Source organism: Penicillium malachiteum (genome assembly GCF_028827825.1).
Source record: "Penicillium malachiteum strain IBT 17515 chromosome Unknown utg000001l:1.0-8184562.0:1.0-8186909.0, whole genome shotgun sequence".
Lineage (NCBI taxonomy): Eukaryota > Fungi > Ascomycota > Eurotiomycetes > Eurotiales > Aspergillaceae > Penicillium > Penicillium malachiteum.
In genome coordinates, this window is record NW_026643094.1 from 49,088 (window position 1) to 73,754 (window position 24,667).

Genomic DNA, 24,667 nt, shown 5'->3' on the forward strand with positions numbered 1-24,667 from the left:
TTAGGCCTTTGTATACGCGAGCTTTCTCCTGTAATTCTCGGGGAAGAGATTGCATCAAGGTGAGAGGCAAACTTCCTGCAGAGTCCAAAATCCTGATTCCGGCATTAGGGCCCTCGTCAATGACCTATTTTCGTACCAGTGTACTGTGTTGATCATAACCGTTATACCCGGCTTCACAAATTTGGCTGAGCTCCCAGGAAAATCGGGCTAATCGTCATTTGCTTGCCAACTGCTACCACGTTAAGACTCAAGTGATGACCAAAAACGGAAAGGCTTCCAGGGATCAGAGGTGGATGGGGTTCCGTAAAGAGTAAATCTGGGAATACTATTAGTAATGTCAAAAAAAGAGAATGTTGAGTTCGGGCCAGTGGTCTCACTGGTAGCTATATCTGTTCATAATTGATCTTGCGTTGCATAACTCTCCCAATAATTCATTCGTCTGCATAGCACCAAGCACCCGATTGTAGCCACTTGGACTGAGACTTGTTTGGAGAAGTTCAAGAATTGCTTTTCGTTGATCCTCATTTAGATATTCCATGCGGACTCCAGTTTTGAATATGATGAATTCTGGGTTCGACCACTTTCTCCTTCTTATTGTACAATTTCAAGTATTGATCAGGACTCGAGTAATGCTTCTGAATTCCTTTCGTAGCGTTCACTGACCAATTATCCGAGTTGATTTCATGATTGAATTTATGAGCTTCGGTCGAAGGAAACAGCTGGATAATGCGATTGGCACAATCAACCTGGTTATGCGGGACAGTGCGCCAATTGGTGAGCCGCTATCCCTCAGCAAAAGATGGACCTCATTCGCAATCATTGCCAGACCAATGTCCCAATCGTGTATATAACTATCCGGCCGGTCAATGGCCAGTATTGAGCTTCCGTGTTCAGAGATGGACTGGGAGAGTTCCAAGTTCGGAGGTGAGGTTGTCGCGGGAGGTCGCCCCTCTGAGAGTGAGAGGAAGGCATCCAACGTATATGCAACTGACCACAGTCTCGATCTTAAAAGTATGTTTTCTGCGTTAAGGCCTAGTTGAGGCGGCGTTTTTTGGTGCAGCCCCAACGACTGTGTGATGCGTATAGCCATACCACAAGTTACCCAAGCGATTCCAGTTTTACCGCAGGTAAGGAAAAACACTGTGTGAAGTAACATTACTTGTGCAGATTCCATAAAAGGCACTGCCATGACCTGGTCATTAAGGGACCATATCTGTTCTTGGAGAATCTTCGCAGTCTCCCAGGTTTGAGTATTCGAATGGAGTGGTGAAGTTAGAGACCCGATGGACACCACTAAGCAAAAGCGAGAATAAATGGCGGCGGAAATTGTACCGGGGCTCTCGTAAAGCTGATGCCAACAACGGAAGAATTCGCCTTCCACTAAAGGATATAGCAAATGAACAAAATCGTAGTATGCTTTCACTCCTTGCTCTGCAAATTCTCGTTGCGGTAAAGGAGGTGCCCGAAAGGGCGTCAAAACAGATACTTCATCAACATGCTGAATACCCCGGACCAGATGGTTTAAAATTTTAGATTCCATTGATCGCCCCTGGGAGCTCGAGTGCCTGAGAGACTCGAATATAGTCGATCCGACAGAGCCCATTCCAATGAATTTGCTGTCCAACGGAGTATTCTTGATGTAGAACTCATGAGCTGATCGAGGCGGTAGAGGGTGATTGATCGGCTTTGAATGAGACTGCGGGCCATAATTTTCCAAATGACCAGCTGATCCCAGGTCCAAATGAAATGATGATGGTGAAAGCCCCGACCCGCTTAGCCGTGAGGTTGGCAGGTGGTTGTATACGACATCAGAGAGGTCACCGGCGCCGTCCAAGCTATCCAAAGAAGCTGAGATATTTGGATGTGATCCCCAAAATGTAGCTAGTACAAGACCCAGATCATGTGCGTATTGATCAAATTCGGGGCCCATTTCTATGGGATGGGCCAGTTCGGATCCCGTCGTGGGGATGCTTGAGATTTGCGGCGGCACTGCTGGGGGATGGAATATTGGAGTCGTATGTTGCTCTTCGGACGTCACGGCAGCTGGCACTTCGGGTGATCTCTCTTCTTCTTCTTCGTCCTCCCTGATTCTCCTTCCTCCTCCAAATCTTCTTTCATCTCCTTCTCCATCTGCTTGGTTTGCTGTCTTTGCTATGGTGCGCTTTCGCTTCTGACCTGCGGACGCGCCCCCCTTTGGAGCTCTCTGACCCCTTAGGATGTTCGGAAGTTGAGCAAGTTGCATTGTAAAGCTGAATTCAAACAGGGACGCTGCCCTGTGCATTTTAACTGCCGTGGGTCAGTTCAAGCCTTTCTCCACGGTTTGAATTTGGGTTCACCATACCCATTTCCTGCGACAATAATCACACGCGCGAGTGGCACGCTTGGGTGGCTGAACGGGCTCCATACCGACGACGCGAAAGGTGACGCGAATTTAATAGACCCTTTAAATGAATGTCAGAAATTCTAAAGGTCGCAAGGGATCAAGTTACGAACAAAGGGAACTCAACAACTTCGCCTTTGCCGATCCGCCCCGAGGTCAAGTGGTTAAGTTGCTCTGAACTGGGGACTCGGACCAGTACCTAAGAGGTACATTGGTCGCTGAAGCAGCGCCCCGCGTTTATACTCTATACTACTCCGTACAAATAACAGACATATTACGCATTTCCTAGCTCCCTATAGTAAAGAGAATAATAAAATATTGAAATCTATCTGGTTATCAGTTCCATATTTTTGTCCTCCAGATGTCTGTTTCCAGTAGGAACTTGTGTTGTTTCTTCCGTTCAAGTTCAAGTTGTTCTCCTAGCTGCATCTGCATGCGCGCCCTGAGCGCGCTACCTAGCCACCTGCACATGTGGATCGTTCCCCTCCTCAATCCATATATATCTTAACAAAAATCATCATTTTCAGGACTGATAATCCTAGATGTTGGATATTTTTACGAATAAAGAAGAAATATGTTACATTTTCAAACGTTCTACGGAGTATATATGGCTTCACCAGCCATCACGTTGACAGTAGTATCATATGATGATTTTAAGTTAAAGAACCTAGGAGGGAAAGATAAAATACTACTTAGTTAAGATCAGTCAAGTTTTGCTTCAGCTCCTTCTCCAATTCGCCAATATCCAAATCTTCTGAGATCGGCTTCTCATTCCAAATGCTAATCGTTCTGACAATGTCAATTAGTGCAGCAACCGATGCCACGCTGTTGCCAATGGAGAGAGCACATTTGATATGGCTTCGAGTCTGTCTGGTGGCCCCAATTGCAGCAATTGAAGCTGCGACAATCATCTCTGCCTCTTTCAGCTTGAAGATTGGACTCGACCCAACTAGGTATCCCCAGATGGTTGTGCGGCCAAAATATGCTACGGAAATTCAAAGTTAGCCATTCAAGTTAACACCATTTCTCTATCTCTTCAAGTTCTCAACATACATAGTTCAGGAAAGTACTGTTGGACCATAGTGCGTACTTCTGAGTTCCCAACACCACGGTAGAGCGCCCCAGTAGTCTCCAGTCCACGCGCTGTATAGTCGACATCAAAATCTTGGAGATTTCCTCTGTGAGTGGGCAAGTACCATGATAAGCAGTTGACTCTACCTCAATCTTGGTCATTTGTTTGCTAGGTCCTACCTTCTTGGCCCCTCAACTTCTTCGATATTTCTTTATCTCAACTCATTGATTAAGCCAAAACAAGCCGGCATGCAATTTGGCAAACCCAAGAATGGCACTCCGATGTTGATAGCCTCTCCTATTGCTGGGAAAAGTGTCTTCACTTCTTCCACGCTTTTCTCCTTTGTAATATCGTGAATCAAGCGGGCTACAACGTCCCCGCGACATTGTGCGCAAAGAATCGCGACCGAGATGGACATTAGTTGAATTATTCTAACACGGGGCTTCCTCTGGAATCAACTTACAACTAGAGCAGTGCTTGAACTCTCAGAATCGACTGCACTGGTCAGGCTTTTTTGCAGTGATATGAATAGATCGGGATCATATTGAGAGGCGCCTGGCGCAATATTGGCGTTCGTATACCGGGATTCGAATTTGGTTGCCATTGTATTTCAAAATTGTCAACTGGTTTGTCCCAAGTGAAGGATGGCACTGAAAAGAAACAAATAAACAGCTGCGAAGAGATCCGGATTGATAATCAGGAGGGAACTTGAGCAGATAGCTTCAGTAGAGATGAATGATTTTTTTTGATCGCATAAATGAACTTGAATTTCATGTGTGTTGTTCCAAACCCGAGTCACTACCGTCATAGCACCTCTGTGCAAGGGTGAGGTTGAATATATCGATTGATATCCGTGGAATGACAACATCCCGGGGGATTGAAATGATCATTCCACAACCTTGAACATTGAAGTTGTTGAGACCAGTGGTGTCCACGTGTTCTCCCTGTAGATATCACCGTACACTTGACCCCTTCTTCTTCCCCAAGCACCTACCGCTGACAGAAGTGTGCCAAGTGCTAGTGGAACTCTACTGAAACAAACATTTGAACCTTGGAACATTGAATCGGAAGCATGAAAAATTATTATTACAAGTAGATGATGAAAGGCGCCCGGCGCTTCAGGCACACGCATGTATTGGTCCAATCTTAGCTCCTATAGTAGACCTCAAACTAAAAGAATCATGACTACAATCCCCGCCCCTTCTCGGTAACATCCGTCCTGATCATCAGTGGTGGACCAACAGGCTTGACCACAGCACTTCTACTCGCCCGATATGGCCTGAAGGTCACACGAGAATGGAACGACACCATGATCGAACTGGGCAACCTAAAGCTCACGCGATCAATCCCCGGTCGCTAGAAATATTTCGGCAAATCCAGCTCGACACAACCCAGCTTCGAAACTCAGGCGTGCCACCAGAATATGGCGGTAAGGTTCGGTTCGTGGTCTCGATGGTAGGAAAGGAGCATGGGACACTTCCTTATGGGCTTCAAGGCTCAGAGACACTCGAAATCACCCCTGAGCCCCTTTTCAATATCCCTCAACCTACTCTGGAAGACTTTCTTTGGAGTGCAGTGGAACACGAGGAAAATATCGATTTCTACCGTGGACTTCAGTGGGAGGACTGTTCCCAAGTTGAAGAACATATCATCTCATCCAATATCCAGGATAGAAATACAGGTGAATTGAAGGTCATTCAAAGTGGATATATTCTTGATTGTGGTGGTGCGAACTCACGGGCACGAGAAAAGCTCGACATACCCTTCACATCATTACCTCAGTATGTCCAGAATGAAGTCCATTGTCTCTCTGTACACTTCAATGCAGATTTGACTCACTTAAATCCGGAAATGCTGTGGTGGGTCTCATCGCCAAAGGCGGACGGCACACTGGTCTGTTATGATCGCTCATGCAACTGAGTCCTTGTCACATATTACAATCCGAAAGTCACATCTACTGATAAGTTCACTGAAGAATACTGCAGAGATCTAGTGGATAATGTGAGAAACCCCAATCCTCCTTAATATTCGCGCAACTTGAAACCCTCCACCTCTTACAGAATACTCAGCTAACCAGTTTCATTATTTAGGCAATTGGTGAAAAAGTGCAGTACGATATCCTCTCAATTACCGCTTAGTCCACATGGCCACGTACCGCTGAGTTCTATCAATCCAACCGGTTTCCAAGGGGTTTCGTGGTAGGTGATTCTGCACATGCATTCCCACCGACAGGTGGCCTTGGTGTAAATACCGGGATCGCAGACGCACAGAACCTCGCCTGGAAGATCGCCGCCGTGGAAAAAAAAGTGGGCCAAGGAAGCAATTCTCTCCACTTACGGGAAGGAAAGGCGACCTATCGCGATTGCGAATGCGCACCAGAGTGTGAAAAACCAAGTTAAATTACGGGACCTGAAGGCAGCTTTGCGAGATCCTCCAGTGGATGATACCTTGATTGATTGGGATGAATGGAAGAACAAGCTTGATCAGGAGCTTCGCGCCAATACCGAACACTTCGACTCGATCGGCCTACAAATTGGGTATGTGTACGGAGAGGAGATTCCGGATGAGCCCTGTGATGTTTACTTGCCGAGTCGAAAGCCCGGGGCTAGACTACCTCACGCTTGGGTGTTGAAAAGGAGTCAGAAGATGTCCACGTTGGGACTGATATATGGAATGCGCTTTGTTCTCTTCACTTCAGCTGATGATTCTTCAACCCTGAACGCGGCAAACAGCAGTGAAAATCTACCGGCTCCCCTGATATCGTGGGACTCTCTGAGCCTGGTTCGGGGCTTCTTGTTCGACCAGATCACCACATACTGGGAATCGTGAGATACGTGAAGGATATTGAGCAGCTCCTTGCATCTATTCTATGTTCTTAACATTATTCAGTTATCGTGAGGAATGCTAGTGAGCAACAAGTCATCTGGAGAAAAGACAGAGAACTGTATCTACAGAGTTTTGAAGTCAGGGTTACTTGCTGCATTGATCTTTCTTTTTGGCTTTTCTTCACGCGGTTTTATCTGTCAATCTTGTACTATCATCAATGTTGGAAGTTCTAGCCTCGTAGTCTTCACTCGCTGCAAAGTCTTATGTATTCCACGTCCCTGGATTCAAATGGAAATCAAATGAAATATTCAAAAGGTCTCGATCAATACCGTGACCTGGATATTATTCGAGCTCTTATTATTGTTATGTCCAGGAAATAGAATCACAAAATATTGTATTCGGAGTTGACCGTCTAGCGCTGTCCCTATACTGAGCGCAGATCACCGTGAGCAGTTTTAATCGACCCGAACAAACATGAGGATCTTTCAAATATTGGTGGCGACCATTTTGATGATTAACTTATCACCAAGGCATTCAAACGTTCTCAAAATGATCTTGCGCTCCTTGCGACCACAAAAAAGGTCAAAACTCTAACCCCCGGCCACATTCCCACATCCCCGGAAACTCATTACCCATGGGTAACATCAAAAGGAGATAAAGAAACGATAGTATCACCGTAAACATCAAACGCATATCAAAATTGCAAAAGGATATACATACCACATTATGGGTTCGACCTTCGTATCACCACGCGCAGTAGGCGCGCCTGGGATCCCATATTACACCCCAATTAATAACCCAGGAGCAGCCATCGACCCTGGCCCTCACACACCAACTCTCTTCCAACCACTCAAGATTCGCAATTTTACCCTCAAAAACCGCATCATTGTTGCACCAATGTGTATGGCCTCCTCTGAGGCTGACCCAGAATCCGACGATGTCGGCACGTTAACCGATTTCCACATTGCACACCTTGGCCATTTCGCCACAAAATGTGTGGGGCTAGTGATGATCGAAGCTACAGCCGTACAGCCCAATGGCAGGATCTCATCAAATGACTCTGGCTTGTGGCAAGGTACGAATTCCAGTCAATTTAGAGCGCTGCGTCGCGTTGCGGATATTGTTCATAGCCAGGGCGCGAAACTTGGAATACAACTTGCGCATGCTGGACGAAAAGGTCGTGTCGTTACACCTTGGGTTGGTGGACGTGGTGCTGTTAAGGCGTATAAGAGCGCTTGGGGGTGGCCTGATGATGTCATTGCTCCTTCTTGTGGAGAAGAGTTCAAATGGTCACCCGGTGAGACGAGCTACTGGGCGCCGAGGGATCTGAGCGTGGCTGAGATCGCGGAGGTTGTTGCAGCATTTGCAAGGAGGGCAAGTACAGCTGTGGATGCTGGAGTAGACGTGATTGAAGTTCACGGTGCGCATGGGTATCTGCTTCGTCAGTTCCTCAGTCCGATTACGAACCGCCGGGATGACAAGTATGGGGGCAGTTTCGAGAATCGGTGTCGTATTGTACGCGGGGTTACGACTGCTGTCAGAGCGGAGATTGGGAGTGAAGTGCCACTATTTCTTCGCATTAGTGGGACGGAGTGGCTTGAAGGTAACTCTGTAGCAGCGGAGAATGGGACCTGGGACTTGTTATTGTCAATGAAGCTTGCCAGGCTCCTGCCGGAGTTTGGAGTCGATTTAGTCGATGTTAGCTCGGGTGGGAATCATCATGAACAAAGTATTCAACCTCATGGAAACTATCAAGTGGATCTTGCAGGGGAGATTCGCAAAGCGGTTCGCGCGGCGGGACAGAAGACTTTTGTGGGTGCAGTTGGGCTAATACGAGACCCTGAAGCGGCTCGTGATATAGTACAAGGTACAAATGATGAGACAAACTCAACAGGAGAACCTAATGGAGATGTCGTTTTAATCGCCCGAGAGTTCTTGCGCGAGCCAAATTGGGTCTTTTTGGCAGCAAAGAAGCTGGATGTAAAAGTATCACTAACATGGCAATTTGGTCGGGGTCTACTATAAGTGGCTACTTTAAATTCTGTTACAGTTGAGCCTGTTCAAATGTTACATTGATATTCCCATTTTGCCATATAGTTGAAGATCATTTACCTTGCTTGACTACCCCGTGATGGGCCACATGGCACATATGCCCAGATACTAGATCAAACACTTAAGAGAATTCACATATTACAGCGATTGAGATTGTTTAACGTTCCCTACCTATACTACACTAGGTTGCCTCCCATGCTACTGTGCAACATGTGTCTGGAAGGCCGGACCGGTCTGAAGCTTGGTCTTATGTGTCTCTTGATAAAAAAAGAGTTCGGAAAAAACATGCGTAGATTTGCAAGAAAAAGAAATAATTGACGAGTGCATGTGCTGATTTCTAATTGACAATGGCAAAAAAAAACGTTGAAGAGGGGGCGATCGTAGATGTTGAGGCTTTACTATGAACACTTTTTTGGCCCCCACAAGGGCCACAACTGGAATTTCCCGGCCAGGATTTGATTTTTATCACCAATGGCAGCCTTCCATAGACCAGTTGACTCAAATGGACCGTGCATATACGTGCATATGACCCGTATCAGTATGCGCAATGATGGCCAATCGGTGCCACTTGGGATTGTTTTGGCCTGAACCAGGCTGAATCCGCCCCCAATAGTGGACTCTATGACCCCTCTCCAGCTCCTAGCAGAATCCAATGATTGGATATACTGAGATAAACTTGGAACCCGAAGCCTGTCTTGTCACGGATCTGTACACCGCACTTGCATAGAAAGTACATGTAGGAATCACATATGAACAACAGTGCAATGGGGCCGATTTAAGTCAATCTGAGTCATATGTAACTAAATAGTGTTGGTTCTTGAATGAATAGCATTGAACCATGTTGGTCATGGAAGACTCGCACCATCATAGTGGAACTCAGAAGACTCCAGGGCTGGATTATGGCCCATTCAAGTGTTGATCAATTTAAAGTAGATTGCGTGGTGATTCATGTTCAATCTTGTACCAGTAAGAAATATGATTAGACAGATCATTGAAATACCCGTGTGTTCCCAACCCTGGAAGTAGAGCACCATCCCTACCCTACATACTACCTAGTGTAGTGGGGTACCCTGTCCCCTACTACACGTACCGTGCTAAGAATTACCGTTTGGTTACATCTCTGTTTTGTCATGTTTTCAGTCCCATCTTTGTACGTACAAGAATGCCCGTCGTTATAATCTAGAATACACACTCCTACACATCTCTCATCCCACCCCTACGGGGTAGTCCGGCTACAACGTACATGTTGGTTGGTGTTATCCATTCATGCTAGCTGGATCGACCCGTGTATCTAGAATACACTGCCTAACGGTTCCCCTCTTCACTAGGTAGTAGAGCCTCAGACATCTGCAACACTCTACATACTGCATCCAAAATCATACATATTAATATTATTTCACATATTTTCTCCATAGTGCGAGATTTACTAGAATATTGGAATGGTGAGCTTCTTTTAGTCTAATAAACTTCCGAGTCATCATCTGATATGAATCTTAGAAGATTATCCAACTCTTAGCTAAGTGAAACTCATTTTGACTGATGCTAGTGAGATCCCAGATGGAATGATATACACACAAGCCCCCTTGGACAGGTTTGATGGTAATCATACTGCTCAACGTTTGAAGTGTCAGCACGAAATCATCTCCCGTATTGGAACCTTGGAACCCACGTATGCCTGGCCCCATAATTTGAGGGATGCTGCTGCCAACAGGGTCGAGTATACAATAGATATTAAAGAGTACGAGTATTTGCAAGTAGCAATACTGAATTGAATATGTCAAGCAGTTCGTATTGCGGTAATGATGAGTTAAATCAATGCAAGTGACCTCCACCTACATATTTGCCAGTGGTACCTAGTAATTGGAGATGGTCTGACTTGCCCAGGTGTTCCAGGCTCAATGATCTTGAGTCCACAAACCTCTAGCACAGACCAAAAATGTATGTACCTAATCTCAATTTTGGGGGCTGATCTTCGTAGGTAATCACATCTTGCACCAGGTGGAATTCTTCATCGCGCCAGATGTCCAAGCTGACGATGGATGATGTCGTCTCTGTAAAGAGGTGATTATGTCTGAGAACTCGTGAGTCTTGAGTCCTGACAAAGAAGTTCCCCGCGTAGCTGAACAGAGAGAAAAAAAAACAAATAGATGAACGTGGGGGCCATCCTTCTACATCTCAAAATATCCACCTGCTGATTCCTGTAGGATCCGTGCCCCGCAGCGGCCCGCAGCCTTGAAGGGAGAAGACCTTGGAAATCTTGGAAATCTTGGAAATCTTGGACCCCATGGGAATGGCTGATCTATTTTCTCGAGATTATTCAACAACTGAACCCAGTAAGCATGCATTCTTTTCATCTGTCCATTTACGATGGACAGTTCGCGTGGGGCGCCTGAATAACAATGAAGAGATGTGGAAAGTATCTTGCTCACTCGTTGCCCCGCCTTATTCCGGCTCCTCCTGCATGCAATCTTTCCAGGTTCATTGTTTCTTTTAATAGTGCATAGAGAACACCCCACATGCACAAAACGAATCAGAAAAAGTTCCATGTCGCGACAAATGATGCAACTTCTTAGCCCCCACATTCTACTCATTTCCAGTTCGAACACAATGACGTTCGGACCCCCGTTCTCCTTCTTTATCATTGAAAGTCCCGCTCTTTCTTAAGGGCCATCAGCGTCTTTTACCATGTGAGTTTGTCCAGGTGCCTGTCTATTGGACAAGAAATTATCTTCACAATGTCTTCAATGTTGTCACCCGTCGATTTAATGCCTAGCGGGATCGAGCACGGAAATATCACTCTTGTGGCTATTACCTCAGTTTTCACATTTCTCTCAACGGTTGCGGTCATTTTACGATTCATCTCTCGAAGAATATCAGTGTCAGTGAAATGGGACGACTGGTTCAGCCTGATAGCCCTCCTACTCGCATACGGATGCTTAGTCGTCACAGTCCTGGACGCTACTATTGCTCACGGTGGATACAACATCGAATATTACAGCGCAGCGACATTAGAGAAGTTTCTCAAGGTAAAATATCAAGTCCATCACTCGGGCACGAAAGATGTACTGATTGAATTATCATTTGTCTAGATCACACTAGCCGAGAATGTATTATACGCCGCGAGCATCTCTTTTTCGAAAGCAGCAGTCCTTCTCCTGTACCATCGCATTTTCAACATAAAAAAGTCCTTTCGCATTGCTTCGTGGATTGTCGGCTTCCTGGTTGCTGGCTACTTCATTACCGGTGAATGCCTGTTGATCTTTGCATACAACCCAATTGAGGCACAATGGAAACCCTGGCTGCCAAACTCGGCCAACTTTAATATAATCGCAACGTGGTATGTCATGAGTAGTATCAACATGGTGGTGGATTTTCTTATTCTCTGTCTCCCACAACCGGTTGTGTGGAGACTGAAGATGAGCCGCAAAAAGAAGATACTTCTCTCTGGACTTTTTTGCTTCGGCATCCTGTGAGTCCTGAAGATGACCCTCCCAACCAGAGTGAAAATAGTAGAACTAACATTGAAAATCAGTATCTGTATTGCGGACATGATGCATATTGTTTGTGTTGTCACACAGGTTGACATCAATAACCCCACAGGTATGTCATTGTACCAACGAAACGCGTGGTTCTGTCCTTTATTGACGCCCCAACTCACATGTGCATTGCTAACTCATATTACTCTCAAAGCCACCGAAGGTACCACTGGCATCTGGGAAAATGTTGAGGTTAATTTGAGTGTCATCGTGACTTGCCTTCCAACATTCCCAAGTCTGATCAGCCACTGGCGGAAAGGCCCTCGTAGTGGGTCAGGCTCATATGATAACGAATATAAAAAGTCGCTAAATAACGGTGACTTCCCTCGCATGGGCAATTCTACAACGTTTTCATACGGCTCCGGAAGGGAACAGAACTCTATGGATAAAGTATCCTATGGCTCAAGCTACAACATGGATCACATGGGGCCAGTCCATGTGCAAACAGATGTAAGGGTGAAATGGGATGGACAATCTCATCATTCCTTGGGCTCAATGGTTTGATGAATTTAATTATGAGTCTATGAAAGCTACATTTATGTGGCTCTTGCACTACCGAGGGTGCATTTTAAGTGAGCGTTTTGTAAGATTTTTGTTTTTCAAGTTTTATAATACCATTCGGACATTAATTTCATACTTCAGACTAAGACATTTGTTTTGTACTTGTGCACAGGTACAGGTGATGTTCCTATTTAGATATTTCAAAATTTTAGGCCAGACGTCAATACTGGATGTGATATCAATAGACTTTGTACTCAGGGCCAGTAGGATCAGTGGCCGATGGGGGTGCGATAATGGAGCTCGTTAGTAGGGTTCGGATGCTGAGAAGCACTTGTAGCCTACTCCTCTTGAACTACTCCTTTGTTGAAATCCCTATCACAGGCATCTCTTGATCGCTGTATCTAGAATTGGAAAAAGCCTCATAGACAGGAAATTAAGATATTTGACTTCATTTAGTGATGTGGGTTTGCAGGAGACTAAACAAAGATTTTTACATTGATAGATAAAGGGTTCTTATACCAAACTCAAACATTGGATGAGAAAAAGAAATTGACTCCTTCTCGAAATAAATAATCTGACTATTCGTGGATTTCCGGTAGCACAAATGAACGCCAGTATTCCTCAAAGTCCAGTGTCTGTGTAGTACCAATTGTGCCTCCATAGGTTTTTCTCTTGGTGAATCCATTGCCAAGATAAGAAAACCGATTGGCTTTGAAAGTTTTCTCGATATTAAAATCTTCCCAACGAGCATTCTTGATAGCTTCCATGAACTGGAAGGTATTACCGCCATAGACAGCTACAACGGGACCATCAATTGTTCCACGCTTGTACCAACTTCGGCAGCCTTCGGTCCAGACGGTTCTCTTGAGGTAGGTATGCATATGCTCATTGTATTCTTTATTAGCATCATGACGCACTTCAAAGCTTTGAATGTCCTCAGTTTGAAGCTTCTGAAACCACTTATAGATGTAAATGGCAGTTGCCTAGATTCCAAGCACGAGTGATCCACTGCTAATGGTACTGTTTGGTCCTATAAAGGAAACGTAGTTTGGCATATCTGGTGGCATATCTGGTGATGTGAGACCAAAGTAAGCTCCAGGGAGTTTATTAGTCCACTTTATTGCCGGATTCACTCCTCTTCTTCCAATGAGGGGGTATGATGGGCAGAAAGAAGTATCAAAGCCCATGGCGCATACAATGACATCGTACTCAATCTCCTGGCCCGACCGTGTTTGGATGCCTTTCTCAGTGATTTTTTCGATATCATCCCAACGTAGTTCAACATTCTCTTGTGTGATAGATTCCAGAAATCCAGGACCAGGGGTCAAGCGCCGACAGCCAACAGGGAAGTCGTGGAGGAGCAGTTTCGCAGCCTTCTGGCCTTTCAGAGAATCTCCCAGTCGCTCGACCATGATGTTTCGGAACAATCCCTGAGCTTTCATTTGAGGATCACTTCCCGAAATTGCGCGCATAAAGTTGCTGCTTCACCGATCCATAATTGCGGCCCGGTAGTCACGCAACGTCTGGGGCTCTTTGAACATTTCAAGAGTCTTTTCGGTGAAATTCAGCTCCGAATCCATCTCTGGGTCATTTTCCGTTGGCTCATTTATACCAGGTGCGGGAGAGATCCAAGTTTGCGTCCGGATATACACGTCCATCGAGTCCACGACTTTAGCCAGTTGGGGGACAATTTGAACTCCAGATGAGCCAATCCCAATGTTTGCCACCCGTTTTCCAGTAAAGTCATACTCCTGATCCCAATTGGCGGAGTGGACAAGCTTTTCCTTGAAGTTGTGGATTCCATCGATATTTGGCCATTTCCAATTGCTATTGACTCTGTCAGCCCAAACCAATGGTGTACCTAGCATGACAACTTGAATACTGACTTTAAGATCCCACCGGCATTAATGAAAACCTCAGCCTTGTCGTGAATCAAAGTCCCATCAGGGGCCTTCACTTCGATATCCCATTTTTATTCTTCCTCATTCCAAATAGCCGATGCAACCGTATGTTGATATTTGAAATACTGGTGGCAGTCGTAACTATCGGCCACCCAATGCATATAGTCATGAATTTGCTCCGATGTGGCATAGTAGTTCGGCCATTCTGGATTTGGCGCGAAGATATAAGCGTAATTATGAGCCGGAATATCACATTTGCAGCCAGGGTATCTATGAACATTTTTAAATAACAACTAGTAAGTTATTGATCCCTCAATATATCGAGTATATTCACATTCTCCGGGCCATCCGGCATCAAACCTACCGATTCTCAAGCCAAGTTCCTCCGAGATCGCTGTTTCGTTCGTAAATGACTAGCTCCGCATTTTTATCTTTCCTCTGTTCATTGAACATGATGCCTATCATGAGTCCTGAATACCCAGCACCCAAGCAGACCAGTCGTAGTGGACGTCTGGTTCCGATCGGCTGCTCGGTAACAGTGTACGCAATACTATCTTCCCCATCGCTCTCGTCAACGGCGTGTTTTTCAGACAAATAGCTGTGACTGTTCGAAATATTGGTCTCAGAGAGTAACTTCATGTTGCTGAAGGAGGTTCAATGCTGCATTCGAGAGTAAACCCCTGGCGTAAGTGATGTTTTTCAATAGGCAGGTTGTGAAATTATCAAATTCATATATAGTAGTAGTTCGAAGGCTCTTATATTCTTTGCAAAACGAGCCAAATCATGATACTATAATCTCTATTTTTGCTGGTCCCGCGGATTCAAGTTCTATGTTCCAAGGCTGGAACCCCGGGGCAACTATTCTTACCGAGGCGCCTCTCGGCAAACTCATATGGAGTCATACCACTCAAAGATCCCCGGAATTCATCCCCATTGTTTCATATATGCACATGTGTGCATGAAACACTTGTAAGAGTAGTATTGGATTCAAATGAACTTCCCAGGTTGAAGTCAGGCCTTAGGAGATAAATTTCAAACATATCGGATGTCGAATATCGCAAACTGAATATTTGACGTGGGAGCGCTCAAGTCCAGATATCCTTGTTCAAATGTTGAGAATGTTCTTGTAGCTTCAAACAAAGCTCCAATATTCTGGCATTTCAAGTTAAAATGGAAATACTGATAATTCAGATTGATTGATATGGTATACATGGATGCATATCCCAAATTTTATTCCCCGGTACATCCAGATGCATGTCTTCAAACTTGAACTTCCAGTGTATCATTTTCAGCGATGGTGATTTCAGAGTTCACAAATTTGAGGACCAATCATCCGCACCTATGGAAGCAATTTGATATTGATAACCACTGGCATGCAGTATCTTGACTTGATTCTTCTACCTCCTGAATTTTACTATGAAATAAACAGAAAAAACTAACTGCCCGTAGAACTACGGTTGACTACTACGAATCGACTGAGATTCCTTCTCGATTTCAGGTAGCTCTCGACGTATGACTTTCCCAATACCTGTCCGGGGGATCAAGTCAAGAAATTACACACTGCCAGTAAGGCACTTATGAGATGCAAAGTGTAACTTGATCATCTCCTGAATCTCCTTTTTCGTTACAACCTTTCCCTTTCGCACTATAAATGCTCGTGGATACTCTCCTCCTCCACTTTATCCACAATAGATTATAAAGGCGGGATTAATTCTGTTCGGATAACCTATATCACTTACATCTTAGCGCCCACGACCGCAGCATCAGCCATGTCAGGGTGGGTTAAAAGGTACTGCTCTAGTTCTGCAGGCGCAACCTGGAGCCCCTTCACCTTGATCAAATCCTAATTTTTGTTTGTGATTAGCATTTGCTGAACAGCGATTGACACTTGAGGGAAATGCCTACCTTCAAACGATCCACAATGTAAATGCACCCTCGATCATCGATATATCCGATATCACCCGTTCTCAACCAACGAAGTCCACCAGCTTCAACGATAGCTTCCTCTGTCTCCTGTGGTCTCTTATAGTACCCTTTCATAATTTTCGGTCCAGCCACCCAAATCTCCCCAACAGAGCACCTTGGGGTGCAACTCCACTAAAATCTCGATCGTCAAGTTGCTCGATCCTTGCCGCGCAATTAGGATTTAACCACCCAATGGAGCGTCCGTCATCTTCAATGTCCGGAGCAAATCCGGTGATCGAACATGTTGTTTCCGTCATCCCCCACCCTTGCTTGACCGATACACCCGGTCGCAGATACAAATTTTCAATGAGACGACCAAGATCGGGACTCAATGGTGCTGATCCACTAAGTACTGTTTCAATGGTTCGCAAATTGTAAATTGAAGGGTTTTGCTGCTTCGAGGTAGTTGCCATAATGGCCGGAACTGTTGCCATGAAAGTGATATGATAGATGTCCATGTACAATAAGTATTTTTGAACAGAGAAAGATTTCATGATAAAGACCTTGGCTTGCAGAATAACAGCATTCACACAGTAGTATGCTTGGCCCTGTAAGAACGATCAGCCTAATCCAACTTCTCACGTTTTGCTATATGTGAAAAGGGTGCATGTCTCACATATACATGGTTCATTGGAAGAGGTGCCAGCCATCTCTCCCCTGAAGTAGCAAGTCTCTCCTTGCGCTCAATCCCTTTTGGGATTTCCGGGGCTACCAGAAGTTTGTAAAGAAGCTGGGTACAATTTGCGACGATGTTATAGTGCGAAATCTTAACTCCTTTGGGGAGACCAGTTGTTCTAAATAAATGTCAGTATGTCTCACCTTCACCCTACAAATCACCTTTGCTCACCCGCTTGAATAATTAAGAATCACAGTCGTTCCTTCGGCCTCTTCACGGGTGTCTATCTTCCTCCAGGACCATGATTGAACCTCTTCGGCCGGTCTCCAGATACTCGTCCAAGGTGCAATTTGGGCTAAGATCTCAGCTGGTACCTCTTCCTCGGGGTGGCAGAACAAAAACACATTCTTGTTCTTAATATGACTTTTTCTCGCCGCTTCTAAAGCCACAGGAACTTGTTTTTGGCCTACCAACAAAACCTTCGCGTCTGAATCTTGAATTTGATAATTCAGTTCTTTCATGTGAAGTGTCAGCTTATTAAATGACATGTGCAAGATTTGAATCTGGTAATAATGGTTTACCTCTTACTGAAGCACTGGGAGAAGCTGCAGTGAAGATGCACCGCACAGCCGAAACGCCCCATAGAAGAACTGGAAAGTATAATCGATTTTCTGAGAATAGCAGGACTTTGCCGTTTGGTCCAAGCCCGAGACTTTCAAGACCTTTGGCAAATTGTTTGACCCACACCTTGGCTTGGGCCATTGTAAAACACCGTGAAGGAACATCGGCATCGAAATACTGAGGTGATTCCTGAGATGATGGGGTTTGGTTGCCTGCGCTGAATACAAAGGATGTCGTATTCGTGCAAGGGATATTCACTTTGTGTTTTGATTCAATCATTTTGGTTATGCGGTGGTCACGGTCAAGGAAGAGTCGTTATAACCTCTTTAACTGGTTGAAGTTGATTAAAGGATTTCAAGCAGGACTTTCCAGTTTTCCAAATCTTTATACCAACCTTGAAACGTGACTATAAGAGAAGGGTATTTCTAACATTTCAATGTTTTGAACGTAGGTACATTTGAGATTGTAACCGAATATTGAGTCTTCAAGTTGTCCCAGGAATATAAATCAAATCATTCACACCTTGGAATGTTCCAAGGTTGAGTTGGCCAGTGGCATGGTTGTGGTCAAGGTTTCCCCCGGGGGATACATCCTATTATGGAAATAGTCATCTAAATTGAAATTCATTTCTCACAAGGTCCACTATTTCCGAAATATTTGACTTAATGGTTCGCTTGATTCCAGTTCTAACTTGAAATTTTTGTTCGGTCCCAACCAGACTCGGAAACCCCTCCATTCCACTTCCTGTTTTCTCAATAGTAGTAATCTTGGAATCTTATCAAGTTTTCTTAAATGCTCCAAGGTTTACCTCTTTTGGAGGAATATCAAGCATAAAGGAATCTCTGAAGGATCCCGGGGACCGTGTGGATTGTTGTTGATAATACTGTTGAGTGTTGGTTTGGTTCACTTGATCTCCATAGATTTCACCTTCTCCCTCACCACACAGCACTCCACACACAGTCATGGAGGTGCACTTCCATTCCCACTTCGAGTCCTCCCCCAAAGAGCCCTATTGGACCCCACACCTTTATCTTGGTACTGGAATGAAGGGAATTATGACGCATACGAAAGAAGGAGAAAATTCCAGCGTGGCCCTATAGAAACATCAGGGCTTCTAATAGTATGAATTAAGCAAGCTCTAGTTGATTACCCCAGATCTCCAAGTACTAGTTGACCCATTGGGCCTTTTGATGGTCACAACAATTCAATATCACGGCTACTCTCTTGAACTATATTGAATTTATGAATCGGATTTTGGCTCTCACTCTTGGCAGCTCACTCTTGACGAGTGAAGGAAATGATCTTCTTACCGGTTGGGAAATGTCTCAACCGGTTGAGGGGGATGTTATTCCATGGAAAAATGGCTTCCGGGGAAGAGTGACGACAGTGAATCCTCGATCCTAGAGACCGAGTGCCTAGAAACTGAGTGGATTCACCACACGGCCTGGGAAGTGAGAAATATAATTAATTTCAGGATTCATTGTTGCATATGGGAGAGAAAGGAATGAATGACATTGAGTGACTCCATTATATACCTATTTTTGAAAAAGGCACTTTTGATCTTGTGTATCCCTATTGATAATTGTTAAGCGATTAACCTTGAAGAGGCCCCGTGAAGTGTATAGTAGTTATCTGCATATTTCATGGTTAAATGTATGAAGAACACTCTTGGAACTTCAAGTTTCAAGTAAGTACGAAAACGACACGTATTTCGGCGACGTAAGCATCTTTACACAAAATCCCGAGGCGTTGACGGTCCGAAATTATAGTTCTTGGCTACTTTCATCAAATCCAACGATTCGAAAACCCGTCCTATTGATAGGCTAAGGTCCTAGATAATGGGACATGTGAGAAATGGGGCTACAAAAGTGTATTCTTATGGATCCACTGCCTAAATGATCAAATGCTACCTCAAAAATTGCCGAGCTTATCAACCTGGTTCAGATGGAGGTCTTATGTCAATGTCTCTTCAAATCTGTTCCACAAAGAATTGATGGAATCACTATAAACATTGAGCTCGTCCTTGTCAAGACTGAATTCTTGCCATACTCAAGGCTTCTATTGTCAGCAGTTGAATCATTTCATTGCATTCAATACGCAAAATGCATCTCTCTATTGCTCTCCCCTTTATTGCCCTTGGTGCATCTGTGTTCGCTCATGATGGCGAACATCACATCAGCCGTAGTGAGCTTAATCGTCGTTCTACCAAATTGGTCTCACCGATCTACACACCGACGAGACCACCTTTTTACGTGGTATGTGGCCTACTGATCGGAATGGCCTAATGGAGATGAAGACTATCTTCCCTGGTAAGCTCACTATCAATGCACGGCTTCTTCTGGCAAGATCTGACAATCAGTTTTAGGTTTCTACATTCAGCGCTCCATTCACATCCATGTTCAGGTTCACACTGATTGGATTCTGCGCGAGAATGGCACGATTACTACTGGCAACACTGTTAGCACTGGTCAATTGTACTTTGATGAGGCACTTGAGGAGAATATCATGGCACTAGAGCCATATGCCTCTCACACTCAAATCAACCGTACCACCAACGCCGAGGACAGTATCTTCCCTTACAACACTGCTGGCGGTTTCAGTCCCATCATCAATGTTGTCCCCGTTGATGGCCATGATTTCACTAAGGGTATGATTGGCTACATCACCCTTGGCGTTGACACCACTGCTATCGAGCACGGTGACAACTATGTCGGTGACTCCTAAGCTCCTTTCCCTTCGCTGAGTTTGATCTCTTGCAAGGAGCATTGAGTTGTGTGGGCGCGGAGTTGGTATGTTACCTTGGAGACTCAATGTCTGCTGATATAATCAAACTAGACTAGAGACTTGATTTCCCTCAGCTTTCTTATGTTTGGCGAGAATCATCTCGGGTGTGATACTACATGTATGACCTTCATGTCTTCCATTTTTTGTAGACAGTATAGAAATAGACCACCCATAGACTAGAACTTCAATATGTACCACACTCACTAAATTTCCTGAATGCTACAACTCCTCAACTTGAATTAAGTTGCTCCCTTGTCTTGGCCTATTGTAGCCTGTTGCCACTCCTATTGTTACGCTGCCCCAGAGCAATCATTTGGCGCGACAGCGAACCCGCTGTGATGCCTCAGCAAAGTCCAATACAGCCTTGGCTACAATCAATGCACTTTGAACCTGTATGGAGAGCCTGGAAGGGAAGGGCTATGTGAAAAACGAGAATCACAACTTCAATATTGCCAGGATTCTGCGCATCGCGTCAGTTGGAAGCATATAGGAGGGTCCCGCTGCTGTCATGGCGGAATCGGCGGTGAAAATCATCAAGGGTGGCTTGGGGAAGTATGCTCTGGTGGTCCTTGATGGATTGATCAAACATGTCTTATCGGCGTTTGAGAGTGACTGTATGTCCTGCAAAGCTCAAAACCACCTGGCAGGCCTTCTAGAAAAGTTTCAAGGTCAAAGATAAGAAGGATCTGATCTATCAGGGCTAGAACGTTTTTCAAATACTGGAGTGAGTGATCTGTGAATTTCTTCTTGTGTTTGACGCAGCGAGTGACCAAGACAAAGTCTCAATTGAAATTGCAAAACGCTATATCAAGGCAGAGAACTGTAAGAATATGGACTGGAAAGTGCACGCCGAGTGGGACAGGTAGATCAATTTCGGGGATGAATCTAATTTTGCTAAGCCTTAACATGGGGATTATTATTCCAAGATTCCAGAGTCAAGTACTCTGCTTAGCAATGATTTGATGAATAGGTAGATCAAGTGGAATTTGGAATACTAAGTCTTTGTACTATATTACACAGTCAAGCCACTTAGTATTGAACAATTTTACTCCATATCCTTTGTTTGACTCTCATATTTCATCTCTTGGTAGATAGACTTTGAGTCCTCCGGGACTGTCAATCAATAGTTATACAGATCTACAGCCTAGAGGAATAATTAGTTCAGCAAACATCTCGATTTAATTTCCCTCTTAGTTGTATCATTCTATTCTCCCTCTTTTTTATTCCCTGTTCAGAATCAACTGTACAATTCCCGTGATCTACACAAGTTCAACTTCCACAATTTTATTTGGAATCAAGTCTGATAACACATGAAGTCCGGAGGTCTGTACCTACGGAGGTACAACTAGTCCGATGCAATCCCAAGGGATAAGAAGATCTACAGTTAAAATATGAAGTAGCGGTGAAACCAGGACACAGATCCTGATATAAAACCAAAAATCCCCAGCCCAACGCCTTCATAGCCAACTAATTCAACGGAGACAAGTTCGAAGATTCATACCGTGACCTCTGAAGCTTCTCTTTCCATCATGGCACCAAGTTCCTCGCTGCTAAGACAACAAAACTCCGAAGTGCAACAAATCTACAACTACATTGATGGTCATTCATTCTCACAAGCCCTACAAAATGACACAAGCTTCATTGAACTGACCAAACACAAAGGTTCCCCTGCTTTCAAGTTTTTGAAAGGACATGACAGACTACCCCTGTCTCCGTTTATTTGGAGCGATGGTGAGGGAAAACGGGTTGTTTGCATCTGCTATTTTGGATTGGGATTAGCTGACTTCAAGAAAACTGTCCATAGGGGTGTCCTGGCCACGTTAGTTGACGAAATACTAGGCTTGGTCTGTTCGCTAGCTTTATCAAATGGGTACGGGGTGACGGGGAACTTAACAATTGATTATCGAAGTGCGCTCCCGACAAACTCGTATGTTGTTTTGAGGGCAAATGTGGTCAAAGTGGATGGTAGAAAAGTCTTTGTTGATGGGAGTGTTGAAACACTGGCTGTTATTGAGGACCAGCAGCCAAAGGCCATCGCCCATGCGAAAGGAATCTACCTGGAAGGAATTCAGACTGCGGTATGAGTAATTGAACAAGCATCTTTTTGGATTTTCACCCTGCTAACTATAGACACACTAGATATTGGAACGGCCCTTCAAAGCTCCACTCTAGGGTAAGGGGATGTCACCGTCACGAGTGTTTTAGACTTTGAGACTTTTACACGACCATTTTCGTATACGCGTCAGGGATTCGCACTAGAAAGGACCAAACCCTCTGGCTCTGAATTTTCAATTCCAACATTTGAATATCATTAATTGGTCATCAACTGGCAGTTCCAAGAAGCTTTGAAACTTGAGATCATATGATTTATGGGATAAAGACGAGATTTGGGACTTGGGATAAGTCCTGTTGGCCAACTGGTGGGTTCAGACCGCACATAGTATTAGGGGACCTTTCATCACATATTTCTTCCCTTTCGCTCCTCCTCTGCAGTTTTTGCGTCTTCTCTCGAATATGACCTTATTTCATCAAATGAGAATTTCCTGCATCATACTTTGTTACTGTCAGAAGAACACGTGCTTCCGCAAAGGTCGACTAGAAAACAGTGAATGCGCTTATGCATTATAATCTAACTCGAACGTTTTTTTATACCATGATTGAAATAATTGATTTCGGAATGTGGTCTCAGGTGGTAGATTTAAACCCTATTATTGAAAGATACATATATATGAGACATGCAGCAAATCTCACCTGGTAGCAATTTTCTTGATGTGAAATAATTCCAAAATCGATGGATCATGAACAGCTTTTTACACCGGATCATCCTCAGAGAGTTTACTCCCAAGGTTATTGTTGACTATCTGATTAAGAACAGGTCTCATGCTGTTTTTTATTGAAGGATAACTTCATTGATAATAAGAACTCGGTCGGCGGCGCCAGACTGAGTCTAATCCCTATGTTCGCATGGTGCAAATTTGAACTCGACAGATAACAAAAATATCAATTGATGACCATCTTGCTCCCTGCTATTTAACGAAGATCAGTGAAAATAGTGAAGCGACTGATTTCCCACATGACCAATGTTAAATGCGCACATGATAGTGGTGAAAGACCTTTGCTCATAGCATCACAGTAGGCCTTGACGGAAATTTTCCCATGATACGAGCGTGAATAAAAGAGGCCGGAACCAGAGGACTGACTGCATTAGATTGGATGTTTGAGAAGAAAAATCACTGTACAATTGGTGGAGGCCACTCTAGACGATTGCCCATACTTGTCTCGATTCGGCTTCAATGGTGACACTCTTGTTCAACTTCGGAAATGAAGACCCCAATAGGTGGAAATCTAGTATCTCATCTGAAGATTCTGTTAGTAATCACTGGCAGCTAGTGTAAGAGATTCACATCATTTCACTACTACTCGTCACTCCGTCTGACAAAGGCGGTCTTGTCATTCACAGAGCATAACACATGTCACAAAGCACCGGATTAGTCGGAGCTTTCTGGATTCAGAGTTGAGCCTTATACCCAGTCTGTCTGGATGACATAGGGCGACAGATTCAAAAAGCTCCACCTGGATCCCAGCTATGTATGAGCTTAATTAATATCTTGTGTCACGTAGTATATTGATGTCTAGTAGTCTGAAATTTTCCAAGGCTGTGTGACAGCCCAACCTTGGAACAGGCATCAATGTTGCTTAACTTAAGATTTCACGAGTTTGAAAGTTCAAGTTTGAAAGTCCCACTTATGAGGTAGGGCTTTTGTATAAATATTCCTGTTAACCCTACCAGACCAGCTGCACATGTGGGACTCGGATCATCATCTCGCAACTTGAATCGGATCACGCTTAAGAGACCTCCTCAACCATATTCCTAAACATCACCATTCTCCTTCAAAGCTATGATGATGAGCTTCAAAGGCCTTTTCATTGCAGCTTTTTTCATTATTGCAGTGAATGCTGACGATACCTGTTCCAACGGGCGTGGTATGGAGGTATGTGTTTGGCATGGCACAGCCCCATTTTGTGGCGAGGATGGTCGGCCTCTGGGTTACACGGATGGCACATGGACTCTGAGACAAACCACTCAATACCAAAATCGTGATGAGCTAGGCGGATACGGACTGATTACTGCAAATTGCGAAAACACATATGGTTCATCATGTGTATTTGGTTCATATAAGCGTCTTTGGTGCCGGGCAGACTGAACGAGTGAGTGAACCCACATGTGCACTTGCGACCTCATTACTGAGAGACAATTTTGAATGAAGCCCTGAGTAAGATCTTTCAGAAGATGAACTCCGGTGTATTCCTCCAGCTTATCCATTCAATCTGGCTGTCAACTCAGATATTTTTTTCATATGTCGAATTCTTGAAAGCATCATGATATCCTGACAATTGGCAATGATAGTAAAG

The 24,667-nt window shown here is 44.4% G+C and overlaps 12 protein-coding genes across 12 annotated transcripts; 6 read left to right on the forward strand and 6 right to left on the reverse strand.

Moving 5' to 3' along the window:
- Positions 1 to 655: 655 nt before the first annotated feature.
- On the reverse strand, positions 656 to 2,242 carry N7483_000023 (fungal specific transcription factor domain-containing protein; the record flags this gene model as incomplete). The annotated part of the gene is made up of 1 exon (XM_057083461.1): positions 656 to 2,242. One exon carries the CDS (start codon positions 2,240 to 2,242, stop codon positions 656 to 658), a length of 1,587 nt encoding a protein of 528 aa, XP_056949610.1.
- Positions 2,243 to 3,072: 830 nt separating this feature from the next.
- Positions 3,073 to 3,613, reverse strand: N7483_000024 (uncharacterized protein; the record flags this gene model as incomplete). Its single annotated transcript, XM_057083462.1, has 3 exons — positions 3,073 to 3,365; positions 3,434 to 3,523; positions 3,577 to 3,613. 3 exons carry the CDS (start codon positions 3,611 to 3,613, stop codon positions 3,073 to 3,075), a joined length of 420 nt encoding a protein of 139 aa, XP_056949611.1.
- A 1,135-nt stretch (positions 3,614 to 4,748) lies between these two features.
- On the forward strand, positions 4,749 to 6,281 carry N7483_000025 (FAD binding domain-containing protein; the record flags this gene model as incomplete). The annotated part of the gene is given in 3 exon segments (XM_057083463.1): positions 4,749 to 5,345; positions 5,591 to 5,746; positions 5,760 to 6,281. 3 exon segments carry the CDS (start codon positions 4,749 to 4,751, stop codon positions 6,279 to 6,281), a joined length of 1,275 nt encoding a protein of 424 aa, XP_056949612.1.
- Positions 6,282 to 7,004: 723 nt separating this feature from the next.
- On the forward strand, positions 7,005 to 8,303 carry N7483_000026 (NADH:flavin oxidoreductase/NADH oxidase; the record flags this gene model as incomplete). The annotated part of the gene is made up of 1 exon (XM_057083464.1): positions 7,005 to 8,303. The coding sequence occupies one exon, from the start codon at positions 7,005 to 7,007 to the stop codon at positions 8,301 to 8,303; it is 1,299 nt and encodes a 432-aa protein (XP_056949613.1).
- A 2,762-nt stretch (positions 8,304 to 11,065) lies between these two features.
- Positions 11,066 to 12,370, forward strand: N7483_000027 (uncharacterized protein; the record flags this gene model as incomplete). Its single annotated transcript, XM_057083465.1, has 4 exons — positions 11,066 to 11,356; positions 11,420 to 11,799; positions 11,863 to 11,930; positions 12,021 to 12,370. The coding sequence occupies 4 exons, from the start codon at positions 11,066 to 11,068 to the stop codon at positions 12,368 to 12,370; spliced, it is 1,089 nt and encodes a 362-aa protein (XP_056949614.1).
- A 575-nt stretch (positions 12,371 to 12,945) lies between these two features.
- Positions 12,946 to 13,839, reverse strand: N7483_000028 (uncharacterized protein; the record flags this gene model as incomplete). Its single annotated transcript, XM_057083466.1, is given in 2 exon segments — positions 12,946 to 13,350; positions 13,366 to 13,839. The coding sequence occupies 2 exon segments, from the start codon at positions 13,837 to 13,839 to the stop codon at positions 12,946 to 12,948; spliced, it is 879 nt and encodes a 292-aa protein (XP_056949615.1).
- Positions 13,840 to 13,851: 12 nt separating this feature from the next.
- N7483_000029 (uncharacterized protein) lies at positions 13,852 to 14,235 on the reverse strand (the record flags this gene model as incomplete). Its single annotated transcript, XM_057083467.1, has 1 exon — positions 13,852 to 14,235. The coding sequence occupies one exon, from the start codon at positions 14,233 to 14,235 to the stop codon at positions 13,852 to 13,854; it is 384 nt and encodes a 127-aa protein (XP_056949616.1).
- A 393-nt stretch (positions 14,236 to 14,628) lies between these two features.
- Positions 14,629 to 14,907, reverse strand: N7483_000030 (uncharacterized protein; the record flags this gene model as incomplete). The annotated part of the gene is made up of 1 exon (XM_057083468.1): positions 14,629 to 14,907. One exon carries the CDS (start codon positions 14,905 to 14,907, stop codon positions 14,629 to 14,631), a length of 279 nt encoding a protein of 92 aa, XP_056949617.1.
- A 914-nt stretch (positions 14,908 to 15,821) lies between these two features.
- N7483_000031 (uncharacterized protein) lies at positions 15,822 to 17,749 on the reverse strand (the record flags this gene model as incomplete). The annotated part of the gene is made up of 7 exons (XM_057083469.1): positions 15,822 to 15,945; positions 16,008 to 16,111; positions 16,174 to 16,288; positions 16,327 to 16,781; positions 16,856 to 17,027; positions 17,081 to 17,412; positions 17,438 to 17,749. The coding sequence occupies 7 exons, from the start codon at positions 17,747 to 17,749 to the stop codon at positions 15,822 to 15,824; spliced, it is 1,614 nt and encodes a 537-aa protein (XP_056949618.1).
- Positions 17,750 to 19,572: 1,823 nt separating this feature from the next.
- Positions 19,573 to 20,194, forward strand: N7483_000032 (Intradiol ring-cleavage dioxygenase; the record flags this gene model as incomplete). The annotated part of the gene is made up of 3 exons (XM_057083470.1): positions 19,573 to 19,725; positions 19,767 to 19,779; positions 19,836 to 20,194. The coding sequence occupies 3 exons, from the start codon at positions 19,573 to 19,575 to the stop codon at positions 20,192 to 20,194; spliced, it is 525 nt and encodes a 174-aa protein (XP_056949619.1).
- A 568-nt stretch (positions 20,195 to 20,762) lies between these two features.
- Positions 20,763 to 21,120, forward strand: N7483_000033 (uncharacterized protein; the record flags this gene model as incomplete). The annotated part of the gene is made up of 2 exons (XM_057083471.1): positions 20,763 to 20,868; positions 21,017 to 21,120. 2 exons carry the CDS (start codon positions 20,763 to 20,765, stop codon positions 21,118 to 21,120), a joined length of 210 nt encoding a protein of 69 aa, XP_056949620.1.
- Positions 21,121 to 21,783: 663 nt separating this feature from the next.
- Positions 21,784 to 22,426, forward strand: N7483_000034 (PaaI family thioesterase; the record flags this gene model as incomplete). Its single annotated transcript, XM_057083472.1, has 2 exons — positions 21,784 to 22,332; positions 22,394 to 22,426. The coding sequence occupies 2 exons, from the start codon at positions 21,784 to 21,786 to the stop codon at positions 22,424 to 22,426; spliced, it is 582 nt and encodes a 193-aa protein (XP_056949621.1).
- Positions 22,427 to 24,667: the final 2,241 nt, after the last annotated feature.